This window comes from Erigeron canadensis, chromosome 3, assembly GCF_010389155.1.
Source record: "Erigeron canadensis isolate Cc75 chromosome 3, C_canadensis_v1, whole genome shotgun sequence".
Taxonomy (NCBI): domain Eukaryota; kingdom Viridiplantae; phylum Streptophyta; class Magnoliopsida; order Asterales; family Asteraceae; genus Erigeron; species Erigeron canadensis.
In genome coordinates, this window is record NC_057763.1 from 28,018,111 (window position 1) to 28,030,276 (window position 12,166).

Consider the following 12,166-nt stretch of genomic DNA (forward strand, 5'->3'; position numbering starts at 1 on the left):
TAACTATAGAACAAAAGCAACTACAAAAAGGTTTTGAAAAACATAACCTATTTGACTGAATTTTGATGTTTAAAACGGCTCTTATCCAATTCTTTATATCAGATTGTGAAGTGTTAGAAACGAATTGAATTATCTAAAGTTTGATTCCATAATGTAAATTATATATTATCAATCAACTCGAAGACAATAGTATTATAACAAACTATTCAAAATTATATACTAACTTTGTTCAAAAATAAATATAAATAAACTAAATATTTAGCATCGGGATCCATGCATGTTGAATACTTGTTGATACCAAATGTACCCAATACCGAAATCAAAATTGAATTTTGAATTTCCAATTTGATTTTTAGATTGGCTTAGGTTATAGAAACTAAGAAAATTGATCAAATGCTTTTGAAGACAAAGATCAAAGGTTCGCTTCTTACTCTCTACCTTAGTTGAGGATAAAATTGTATCTTGATTTTTTTTCCATACGTCATAAAAAGTATTAAATGGGACCTATAACACATGAACAGTAGGTTACTAATGTTTGTTTCGCTTGTTGTAAAATGTATGTCAACTATCAAATTAAGTGTGCACTTTCATTTGTATAAATTTTACAAATTTCATCTTTGATGCAAATTTTTTTTTTTTACAAAAGTAATTCGTAGAGCTGCAAAAACAACATAAATGATACAAAAACAAGTAGCTAAAACAATATTTTAAGAATGAACCAAATAGGCCGACCAAAACTTATAGAAATTAATGAGATGAGAATAGATACTCAAATTCTAGGAATAAGAATAGATGCTCAAATTCTAGGAAGAATAGAAAGGTCATTGTGTCATCAAATATGTGTTTAAAGGATTTTTGCATGGTGTACGTAGTTCTTTCTGCTTCCTACATGATCAATTCTCTATCTATTTATATACCCCAAAAATCTCCTGTTCTTGCATCAAAATTTCCCTCATTCAATTCAATTCCCCCCAACTTTCTTGGCCTAAACCTCTTAGTTTTTGTGTTAATAGCAGCCTTGTTGCTTTGTATTAATTGATCTTATTCTTGCATCAAAAAGAGGTAATAAATGGTCTATATTCATTCTTTGTACGTATTTAGAATATATATACATATGTTGACATCATATATAACGTTCGTTTTTTGTGTGTGTGACGAATGGTCTAATTACTATCGACTATATACTCTACTATAGCTTGAGCCTTGAGGTTATATATGCTGCCAATACTTGTTATTATTGAATTATTTATCTATTGATTATCTCGGTCAAATAAGAAAATTCTAATAAAAAAAATGGTCAAATGGATTATAGTTATTCTTCTAGTTCACAAACTCTTGAATTATTTCTACTCGAAAATCCAGAAATGGTTGACAAATGATGTCGCCCTTATTTTCATATCACAAAAGTCGATTATTTTCGTATTAAAAAAAAATGATAAATTTATAATAAGTTTTTGCTATCTACAACAATTCACGCTTTATATACAATTATACACTGGAGCAATATAATATATATATGTTTTTTTGTATATAACAAAAAATTTAATGTAGATATATCATTCCTTTTTCATATTTACAAAGAAATGGTGGCATATCACTCAACCGATCATTTTTGCCACATGTACTTGATAGCTTATATTATTCCATTTCATATTTATCACCAAGTCACCAACTATAGACGCTATTAAATTATTATGTATAAATATATGCACACAAAGTAATACTCATATGCATATATATGCACATGTTCTAATATAATTGTCTGTTTATAACTTTTTATAGAGAATTTGATCATTTGAAAGAAAAAAAAAGATGAACCCAATAGCTACAAGCACTCAATTATCACAACCAAGAAAGGATGACAACATAAGCAAAACAATGAAGAGAGCCATGCTTGCTTTGAACGCCTTAATGTTAGCCATAGGCAACTGTGGCGGCCCGTTGGTTCAGCGCCTTTACTTTGTGAAAGGAGGTAAAAGAATTTGGTTATCAAGCTGCCTCCTAACAGGCGGTTGGCCGTTTATGATTGTCCCTATAATCGTTTCGTTCTTGTACCAAAAACGAAAAGGAAGACAAGTTAAGTTGTTCTCCTTGACTCCTTCTCTTTTCATTCATTGTGCTGTTCTTGGAGTTTTGACTGGCTTGGATGATTATATGGCTACCTATGGCGTTTCTCGTCTACCTGTTTCTACATCTGCTCTTATAATGTCTACCCAGTTGGTGTTTAATGCCGGATTCGCGTTTATTTTAGTTAAACAAAAGTTATCTGCTTTCACTGTCAATTCTATATATTTGTTGTCTCTTGGTGCTGTGATTCTTGCTCTCCATTCTAGTACAGACCGTCCTGACCATGAATCGAGTATGAAGTATTATGAGGGGTTTTTCGTGACATTAGGTGCATCGGCTTTGTATGGGTTTGTTCTTCCTTCAGTTGAGTTAACTTTCAAGAAAGCTAAGCAGCCCATTACTTATGCTTTGGTCATGGAAATGCAGCTTGTTATGTCGTTCTTTGCAACTGCCTTTTGTGTTGTCGGAATGCTGATCAACCACGATTTTAAGGTATAATCCGATCCCTCCCACTTAGTATAAGTAATTACCTGATCGAGGGTAATATGTATTAGTATATTACCTATTTACGAAATCTATATATTAGAATTGATTATCTGATTATTATGTACAGCAGAAGCAGAAGCAAATGGATATATCATATAATCACCTTTAGAAATTTTGGTTACTAAATATATCATATATCTAAACACCTATTCGCTATCTTTTTAGGCAATTCTTCAAGAAGCAAATGAATTTGAGCTCGGGAAAACGACATATTACGTGGTTCTAGCTATGACTGCACTTCTTTGGAATTTCTTCTTCTTGGGAGTAATTGGAGTCATTTCTTGTGCCTCTTCATTGTTGTCCGGAATTATAATTGCTTCTTTGCTGCCTGTGACGGAATCTTTAGCTGTTTTGTTCTTCCATGACAAGTTCCAAGTCGAAAAAGGAATATCTCTAGCTTTATCTCTTTGGGCCTTTGTTTCCTACTTTTACGGAGAGCTTCGAAACATCAAGAAGGTAAATCATGACAAAGAGCTAGGATCTTTACTACCACACTAGCTAATTTGATGATGTATATATATGCAAATATATATATATAGCTCTAGATGATATATTAATAACAATAATTTAGAGTTTGTTTGTAGCTAGCTCTAGCTAATTTGCTTGATGTCCAAAAATCAGTCATGCAAGTCACTTGACAATGTTTAACAATTCGATCTAATTCTGTTGAGAAATTAGTATTGTTGTACTCAACTTGTAAGGACTGTAGGGTGATTAATTACTACTGTTTTTTAAGAAGTATTGTTATAATTTGTAAGAATTTTAGCGCTTTTACTAATAGACCTCTTGTATTCAATAGCTGACTAGAATTATTTTTGTATTATTGTAAGTAGAAAATGAACAAATAAGTCAGGATGGCCGAGTGGTCTAAGGCGCCAGACTCAAGTTCTGGTCTTCGAGAGAGGGCGTGGGTTCAAATCCCACTTCTGACATATTTTTTGTTTCCTAATTTATTTTCACTTTGTTAACTTGTTCACGTACGTTCAAACTTATAAAAACATTAACAGAAAGTTAACTTCCAGATGATCTTACGGTTTTTTCTCAATTCCCACCCCCCACCCTATATGCGTATATATAATATATGTAATGTAAGTTTTCATGATTTTTTTTAGTATAAACAATTAGATAACAAATACATCATTTAACATTATTGTTATACTCATAATTAGATTTTAGACTCGTGTCATCTATACGAGTTTTTATAACATTATTAATATAAGAATTAGTATATGAAACAAAAAAAACTTATACTTTAAATGCAAGAAGCCAAGAATATACTTAAGGATTTGAGATATTTAAATGTAAATGTTGAATGATAAATTATATCAAGGTTGGATGGTGTAACTGAGTTTCTTTTTTACCAACTCTTATAGAGAAATAATATCTTAACTTTGATTACATAATTGACCGAGTTCTCATTAATGTCTTGCAAAAAAGTAAATTTATTTTCGTTAGCCATGATTGTTAAAAATAATAAAAGTAACAGTTAGTTCATGAGGTTTTCAATAATTTTATATGTTGTGATTTTATTTGTAGGTGTTAGTTTATATAAAAAGATTTTATCTCCTAAATATAATTTGATTTTAATTACTAATAACAATAATCATTTGATTTTAATTAGATTTTTGACCCGTGTTAAATATACGGAAGATTTTTGACATTATTAAAATAAAATTAAGCATTTAAATGTAAAAATATATTTCAAAATAGTAAAAAAGCTAGTTAGATGTAAATAATGTAAGCTAAATTAAAATTTAAAAAAAAAATCATATATCATCGTTCATCTTTTTCAATATTACATTTGTTGTTCTGTTTTTTACTTGCCATCTTGTTGTTCATCCGTGTATTTATTTAATATGTTTGATGAGTTGATTTGTAGCATTATGGGAAAGTTTGTTCATCTACGAAAATCATATTAAGGTGGTGTAGTTGATTTTTTTTTAATAGTTGCTTTTAGGGAAACATATAGTAGCATAATTGACCGAATATAATACAAAAAATTATTTTCTTTACGCATCGTTGTTTCAAACAATAACAAATGTTTTATTAGTTTTTAGGTTCTAACTAGATTTTAGATCCGTGTCCAACACTGGACACGGGATTTACGATATTAACAATATTAGATCTTTATACATTTAAGTCACAAAAGCTTACAATTTTAAAAAAACACGGTTTTAAGTGTTATATTTTGCAAGTTGTAGTACAATAATCATAGGTTCCTCACTGTCATTATTAGCCTAGACATATTGATAGAATTGTTTGTCGTAGTCATTTCACAAGGCACATGCTATATATAATAATTTATCCATTATAATATATTTTGAAACAGATATACTCATAATGTGATATTATTAGGAAAAATAATTAAGAATTGAAATGTAAACATATTTGTGATCCCGAACTTGACATTCAAGTATATGTATTTAATCATGATGCGCGTTCATAACACGCATATGTTTATCTTCAATCACTTGTTCTATGATAATATGATAACAATTAGGATTGTTTTTATATTTTTTGATAACAATTAGGACTCTTCTAATATTTGTTAATAAGTCATTAGGTTTTCAAATAAAGATTTTTTTTTAGAAAATATTTCATATATATGTTAAAAAAATTTTATTTAATTAAACGATTGTAAATTTTAAAAAAATTTCTTAAGTTGATGACTAAAAATAAATATAAATTAAGTATTCAGGGCTAAAGAGTGTAAATTAATGAGATTTTTTCTACAAATTAATATAAATATTAATATAATAATATATTTGGATAATGATTATTAGGATTTTTAATTTGGAGTTTATCTAAATGATGACATCATCAAAAGTCAATTTGATGAAATCGAACGATGTGATTGGTTAATTAGTCATTAATTCAACTGTCTTATAGTATATATTAAGATAAGATTAAGATAAGGTGATGATTTTGTGGATGGTAATAGATGATTATCTTTATCTAATTACAACAATGATAAAAATAAAAAAAGTAAAAAATATTAATAGTATAATAGTATTTCATTTTATATAGTTTGATTACTATAGTAATATCAATTCTACCAAAAGTCCAAAACTGACGAAAATAATACTCCGTAACATAATTTAGATAGATTAAATATATCCGTAGTTATCATGTGGGTAATAGGATTTTATATCCGTAGTTATCATGTGGGTAATAGGATTTTAAATAACATGGGATTCTTTTTAAGTATATTCATAGATCTCGAGTTGTTGTTTTTCTTAATGAAAATTTTTTAAAACTAATAAAATATAATTTAGTCACATGTTTAATAGCATAATTTAGACAAATCGAGAGTTATGATTGGACAATTGAAGTTAAGTTAGTTGCCTTTTAGTATATATTAAGATTAAGATTAAGATTTATAAATTACGAAGTATAAGTTACTCTATGATTTGATGTTTTTAGCAAGTTATAATTAGTAAGGTTTTTGTATATTGCGACGGTACCTTGTAAAAAAAACGACAGGTATATGTGCAGTGATTTATGTAATGTAAAGAAAAAAGATGAAATAGTTATTAACTATATTTTAAACCCGTGTCCAACACTGGACACGGGATTTACGATATTAACAATATTAAATCTTTATACATTTAAGTCATAAAAGCTTACAATTTAAAAAAAACACGGTTTTACGTGTTATATTTTGCAGGTTGTAGTACAATAATCATAGGTTCCTCACTGTCATTATTAGCCTAGACATATTGATGGAATTGTTTTCCGTAGTCATTTCACAAGGCACATGCTATATATAATAGTTTCTCCATTATAATATATTTTGAAACAAATGTACTCATAATGTGATATTATTAAGAAAAATAATTAAGAATTGAAATATAAACATATTTGTGATCCCGAACTTGACATTCAAGTATATGTATTTAATCATGATGCGCGTTCATAACACGCATATGTTTATTTTCAATCACTTGTTCTATGATAATATAATAACAATTAGGATTGTTTTTATATTTTTTGATAACAATTAGGACTCTTCTAATATTTGTTAATAAGTCATTAGGTTTTCAAATAAATATTTTTTTGTAGAAAATATTTCATATATATGTTAAATTAATTTTATTTAATTAAATGATTGTAAATTTTAAAAAAAAATTCTTAAGTTGATGACTAAAAATAAATATAAATTAAGTATTCAGGGCTAAAAAGTGTAAATTATTGATGGAAAACAAAAAAGTGTAAATTAATGAGATTTTTTCTACAAATTAATATAAATATTAATATAATAATATATTTAGATAATGATTATTTGGATTTTTAATTTGTACTTTATCTAAATGATGACATCATCAAAAGTTAATTTGATGAAATCGAATGATGTGATTGGTTAATTAGTCATTAGTTCAACTGTCTTATAGTATATATTAAGATTATGATAGAACACAACAGTGAAAAATATATTATAAAAGTTTAGAAGGTGTTTGGGGTTATCTTTGAAATTGAATTTTAGACTAATACAATTATAAAGCACCATTAATATTTTTTTATAGTGTCTGGCAAGAAAACTTTAGGTCCTATTTAGTTTTATAAAAATTATTTGACGTGATTCATTTTCTGTTTTCTAAAAAGTATTAAACATTTTTCATTTCTTGAAAACAAATAAAAACAAATTTTAAAAAATTAAAAGTCCATGTTAGTTCTTCGGTTTGAGCGCCCAAGGTCTTCGTTGATGTAAGGCACCGAAATGAGGGAAGGGGAGAGCTCGGCGTCGAATCGCCCATATAAGTGACACTGACCCCAAACTAACTTTGAATTAATGCATGGAAGATGGTATATATATCATCTTAAACAACTATACTATTTCATTTCGTTTCATTGCCATATATCTATGATTCAAAAGAAAATATCACTATCCTCTTATACAACTATTGATGGTGATGTTTTAATATTAAATTTTTTAAGCACATGCATTTAATACTCTAATAAAGTTGACGTGGAACTAATTTTCAAAAGAAACTTTACCTTTTCTTTCTTTCTTTTTTCTTTTTAATAAAAAAGAAACTCAAAAATTAACTAAAATAGACATTTGCCATTCACAAAACAACAACAACAAACAAAAAAAAAAAAAACCTAAAATAGACATTTATATTATTATAAAATAGATTTTAGACCCGTGTCAAATACACGGGTTTACTTAGTTATAAAGATTAGATTATTATCAAAGTTTAATTATATTGAAGCTAAAATGTCTTGTTAACTCAAAAGAAAAAATAGCCAAAAAATAATCTTGAAAGATGTTAAGAACGCAATTAAAATAAGGATAGATGTTTCATCCAAAAAGTTGAACTTACATGCATGTTTAGCTAGCAGAAACATTCAGTTGGTGGATTTTACTTAACAGTTTGAGATTAATCGGAACGCTCATTCTTTAAGTAAATGTCCAAAGTTCGGAATTAGTGAATAATGGATTGAGCGATATATCTTTTTGCAATATATAATAAAATCTGTATTGAGTTTATAGGGTCTTATGCTGAGTTATCTTATTATCTATAATTTCAAAGTTTTCATTTTTTTTAATATAAACACTACAAATAATGTTGCATTTATTCACACTTTTAGTTAGCGTGAACAAATTAAAAATTTTGTCACGTTTTTATATGTGTAAAAATATATAGAAAAGTGTGTAGAAATTTATTCACACTTTTCATAATTATTTTGTAACACCAAATTTGTCCACGCTAATATTATTTAGTAAATATAGCTTTCAAATTTAAGTGATTCGAGATAGCCCAACATGTAAACTTATCTTTGAAGATCCTTTTTTCTTAAAAAACGATTTTTTACTACTATATGGGGAATCGTTTTCACATACAACAGGCTCACAAAAAATACAAATGATGATTCAAGTTAAAACCATGTATTTTCTCTGCTTCCCTATTCTGTCATCATACCATAATACAATGGAAATAGTTTCATACGCATGTATGTATGCAATCAAAATGTGTGTAAACTTTCTATTTAATTATAATAGTTATTATATTAGGATTATCTTTGGAAGGAAAATAATGCTTTTATTAATAGTTGTAAAAGGGGAGGGAGTGGTCACCCATCCTCCTCCAACACTAACCAATCAAATTTCGACACCTCAATTTTCTCAATCTTCCCCGTCTTCCCCAAATCACTGGCGGCACTTTCCCCCATCTTCCTCGAATCTCCACCTCATAATTTTCCAATTTTTATTTTTAATAAGTGATAAAAAGTCAAAAAGGAGTTGGTTTTTATTTTATAATAATAGTGGGGCCCCCACTAACTCATTCCAACCAATAATCCATCATCTTCCACCTCTCTCTTCATTACCCTTCAATCGGTGAACTTCCCCCAAAACACATTTTCTCTCATGGGGTAAACTAGTGGCGCCGGTGTACCCGCGCGGCCCCCCGTGATAAACTCTCTTTCCCGTGTTCCACTCCCTCCCCCTAATAGTTTTAAGTTCATTTGTCATGAATAGATAAATACTATTTTTGTTATGAGCAATGCTAACTTAAATCGAGTAAATAGATAAATACTATTTTTTTTATAATGATAATGTTGTAAACCCATGTATTTGACACGGGTCTAAAATCTAGTTATAAAATAAAAGTTAACATGACTATAAATGTAAGAGTTAAAGTATCTAGTATAATACCACTGTAACTCTCTATCTTATAGAATTATTACAAACGCTAACAAGTCGCACCTTAACCTTGTAATCATGTGTAGTTACTATACAACTTTGATACATATATTCGGTAATTTTAAGTTGCATAAGTACACCCTTACTAATATTTCATTTTATTGATTTATTTGGGATTACATTTTTTATATTTGTAGGGTGAATAGATAGGGGTTTTTTCTATACCTTTAAATTCTATCACAAAAGTTTGTATAATTTAGGAGTAACTATTTTATATGTCGTTGGAAAATAAAAGAAAAGTGATGTGAACCACATAAATTCTTCCATGTTATACGGAGTATTTGGTTATTGTCTTACTTGAGATGTGAATGGGCCTTATGGGCCTCTAGAATTTGGTCCAACTTAAGTTGGAGACTTGGAGGAATTAGACAATTGATACTTTGATAGAACTATGAAGTGGCCACGTCGAGGAGGATGATGGGGCAGTAGACTTGCATACGTAGTGTGTAAGGTGACAGCCGCACGTTTGTATCACGTGAACCACGCACCCAAACAATATCTCTTGTTGGTTGTTACGTCTTTTTAATTGTACTATTTGTCTATCATGGTTCTCCCAATTCACACATTTTCGATCTAGAGTATTTACATATCCATATTAAACTAGATGCAAAGTTTTAAAACCCGGGACTCTTTTGGTTCAACTAGTGACCGATTCGATTACACATGGTTTTATGGGTTTAACTGTTTTCAAAACCCAGTTTGACCCGGAATTAGTCCAATTGTTTTTTGATTTATTTATCTTCTTTATGATAGTTTTTATTATATTTTGGGTTGTTTGTGGAGCTATGTAATATTATTTTTGGTACCATCCGAGTGGAAATATACCAAACTTCAGATATGATTGACTTAAAATTTAAAGTGTAGGTATGAATCAGTCATTTGAAGCAAACTTTACATATCTTTCGTGTAACGTCAATATATGAATTGTTTCATTATTCGTTATTTCCGGGTCTTTTTGTTGTATTTACCTTTTATATTATTATGGTAAAATGTAATTTTCCTTATAAAAAGCTCTGGCTAGTATGCTACTTTCATAGTTTCATTAGCTATATATTTTGGAGTTTTTTTTTTTTGGAAAAAAAGAAGAAGTTTAAGCTCTAGAAGTCCCTCACTAAATACCAAACAAAATATGAACTTGAAGTTCCACACTAAATGCCAAACAAAATATGAACTAAGAGTATATTTCATTAAATTGTTCCATTCTATTTACTCACGATGCCATTTTGCGCTATTTTGACCGGTTGAGGGTAAGTCATTGGTGGTTGTCGTTGATGTCTAAACTTAAGAGAATGGCACTTTAAACAGTGCATTTGCAATTTCAAAATTTCAACCACTTGTTAGCAATCAATATCTGTTGTCTTGATATCGTTGTCTTCTATGATTCTGTTTGATATGTGGAGCCCTTGGAGGTGTTGGTCTAATCATCAAATAGCTCTGGATCTATACATCCCTCCCGATACTACAAATTCGGTATAAATGTTCATTTTGTTATTGGTAATTCTTTGAGAACTCGTGACCGTCAAAGAGTTAGAGATTGAACCCCTACTTCTATAAGAAGTTTCATTCTTTTCGAGATACATGCCTGATCACTAGGCTACCATTTTAGTGGTTTCAGATTTTTATATAAAACTAGAACCGTACCTTGTAATGTATGGATGACTTTTCAATACATGAAACATAAACTACATTTAGTACATTGCATCAAAAAGTGATGATAATCAACAAGTTTATACAATGTAAATTAATAAACAACTAATATATATAATACAAATTAAACAATAAATATATAATAGACAATACGAGTAAATGATAGAAGTTCTAACATCATTTTTGTTAAACATACCAATCTAAGAGTTTTACAGCTAAGTCTACAATATATTCACTACAAAAAAAATTCATTTGTTCACACTTGGTTATAAAAAATGTAAAAAAATTTATGAATTTAATCACATATAAATATGTGTAGAAATAAATTACATTTAAAGGTGTGAATAAATTTCAAAAGTTATAATTTTTTCACACTTATAAATGTGTAAACAAGATGTTAACACTTAAAAGTGTGAACAATTGAAAATATTTTCACACTCTTAAGTGTGAAAGCCAATTTGTAACACATGATTTCTTCACACCCTCCATATGTGAAGAAAATAAGTGTTACAATCTAACTTTCACACTCTTAAGTGTGAACAATTGATACATTTTTACACACTTGAAAGTGTGAACTTTTCTTTTCCATATCTATAAGTGTGTAAATATTGTAATATTTTAAATTTCTTCACACTTTGAAATGTAAATTATTTCTACACACTTATAAAATGTGATTAAATTAACAAAATTTTTCACACTTTTTAAAGGTATGAAAAAACAAGTGTAAAGAAATGACATATTTGTTGTAGTGATTTATCAGTAAGAATGGTACTAGTATCATCTCTCTAAATGATATGATAATTAAAGACATACTTAAGTTTTAAAAATCGTGACACTATCTATAATCTATTTATTTTATGATGTATTATAGATAGCTAATATAATATGTTCACAATAAGGCAAACGAATACAATAATGGGTTTCGTTCTTAAATTATAAAAGTTTAAATAAAAGTGTACAATGTTTATAATTGTAATGTATTTTAACATTATAGTTATAGATAGTTCAGTTCTAGCTATATCAATACCTTTTAATCAACCTAAACAACATATAAGGTATTGTCGTATTTTTTTTTACACCTAGATGCATTATAGCTTATACATAACATAAAAACCTATATTATAGCTTATGATAGTTTTTATCCTTATCAAGCTACACTAAAAAGAAGAAAACCAAAAGAATTGAAGATAAATTGCCTTA

The 12,166-nt window shown here is 28.4% G+C and overlaps 1 protein-coding gene and 1 non-coding gene across 2 annotated transcripts; both read left to right on the plus strand.

Annotated features, from left to right (window-relative positions):
• The first annotated feature begins 1,750 nt into the window (after window positions 1–1,750).
• On the plus strand, window positions 1,751–3,409 carry LOC122594571 (purine permease 1-like). Its single transcript, XM_043767008.1, has 2 exons — window positions 1,751–2,559; window positions 2,779–3,409. Exons 1-2 carry the CDS (start codon window positions 1,813–1,815, stop codon window positions 3,109–3,111), a joined length of 1,080 nt encoding a protein of 359 aa, XP_043622943.1. The 5' UTR covers window positions 1,751–1,812; the 3' UTR covers window positions 3,112–3,409.
• Window positions 3,410–3,461: 52 nt separating this feature from the next.
• On the plus strand, window positions 3,462–3,545 carry TRNAL-CAA. Its single transcript has one exon. It is a non-coding gene; the product is annotated as a tRNA-Leu (tRNA).
• The last annotated feature ends 8,621 nt before the right edge of the window (window positions 3,546–12,166 follow it).

What these genes read in the sequence shown, in the direction of transcription:
- LOC122594571 (XM_043767008.1), top strand. Translation starts at nt 1,813, where the DNA reads ATGAACCCAATAGCTACAAGCACTCAATTATCACAACCAAGAAAGGAT. An exon ending in TGATCAACCACGATTTTAAG is followed by an intron (nt 2,560 to 2,778) that starts GTATAATCCGAT and finishes CTATCTTTTTAG; the next exon opens with GCAATTCTTCAAGAAGCAAA.